Source organism: Opisthorchis viverrini (assembly GCF_000715545.1).
Source record: "Opisthorchis viverrini unplaced genomic scaffold opera_v5_160, whole genome shotgun sequence".
Taxonomy (NCBI): domain Eukaryota; kingdom Metazoa; phylum Platyhelminthes; class Trematoda; order Opisthorchiida; family Opisthorchiidae; genus Opisthorchis; species Opisthorchis viverrini.
The window spans coordinates 614303-615630 of NW_008751817.1; the positions used below are offsets into that span (position 1 = coordinate 614303).

The 1328-nt window shown below is 44.7% G+C and overlaps 1 protein-coding gene across 1 annotated transcript; it reads right to left on the reverse strand.

Annotated features, from left to right (window-relative positions):
- Window positions 1-502: 502 nt before the first annotated feature.
- Window positions 503-1147, reverse strand: T265_07175 (hypothetical protein; the record flags this gene model as incomplete). The annotated part of the gene is made up of 4 exons (XM_009172626.1): window positions 503-673; window positions 710-772; window positions 819-993; window positions 1026-1147. The coding sequence occupies 4 exons, from the start codon at window positions 1145-1147 to the stop codon at window positions 503-505; spliced, it is 531 nt and encodes a 176-aa protein (XP_009170890.1).
- Window positions 1148-1328: the final 181 nt, after the last annotated feature.

Sequence of the window (1328 nt, forward strand, 5' to 3'; positions counted from 1 at the left end):
AGTTGCCAAGGCCGACGCAAAGTGAAATAACTTACGGAAATAGCTAAAATCGGATAAGTCAACAAGAAGGGATACGTAAACAACTCATGTTTCCGCGATCATTCCCTGGGGTGTGCTGCTAAGCGATCCCGCTGACAACGCCACGGCTGCTGTGGCATGAGACCGCGAATTTTGACTAACATCCAGTCAGATATGTAAAACGATTTCGGAGAGCTCAACGGAATCCAAAACAACAATAAAAAAACATATCGCCCCTATCATTTAGGTTACAAACAACGCTGACTTCATATCGTAGCAGCGCTCAAAACAAAGTGGACTGAGTTTTTGAGAGTAAAGTGTAATTCTCGATTGCTGATGCGTTGCGAAACTAAATTACTACCGACTCGCCAGTGGCAACCCACAGTCGCATGACTATTGATAAGTTGCACACAAGAAATACTGACAAGATAATCTGCATGTTTTCTACTTTCATGAGCTAATGGAATACATTGGATCGCAATTCTCAACTGAAGTCCCAGTGCGCTTTCGGAGCAACATTTTTCAACAGGTTTTTCTCTTCTTCGGGCTTGCGCTCCCCAGTTCTAAATGGGTCTAAGTTCGTGAGAGGGAAATAGGCGATGGTCAGTTCTGGAATAAGTTCATCTATTTTGGGCAGGTTGTCAACGGTGTTTTTCTGCAACTGAATGTGTATTGGAAAGCTCTAAACTACCATTTTGTTTGCACTCGTTTTCATTTTTTCACACACGGCGATATGACGTTTAGCGTTATCCATCTGAAAGTAAAGCACACGTCAACTGACATGCGAGCAAGCAGCTCACCATTTGCTGTCCCTGGGCTTTCACTTTGTCCAGAACATTCGCAGAATCCTTTGGATACTCTACTTGGAGATTTTCATACTCTTTTCTGAATTTGTCTACCAGCCCCGGAACGGGGACTGTGTGGGCATACGCGTCCCAATTTATTTGTGGAAGAGATTCGGGCAAACCAGATATCCTAAACCACTTACAAGCATGTTTTACACTAACCTGGAAACCAGGCCATCTGTTCGGGTCTTGAAATCACGAAATTGATCCAACTGGTGTTTAGGACACTGGTTATGCAACTCCAACCAGTTGATGGCAGAACGAGAAATCCGCTTAGCCGCCATCTATTTGAAGTTAAGAACGGCGCGTTGCTTTAGGTCGGGGGTTTTCATGCGTAGCGGATTCACGGATTCACGGATTTATACACAGGATCGAGGCTTTTGCCCAAGTTTCCCGGGTCGGTTTTGTTCTTGTCGGTCAGTGGCTGTCGTTCACCTGAAAGGCACAAGTGAAAAAAGGGTGTAG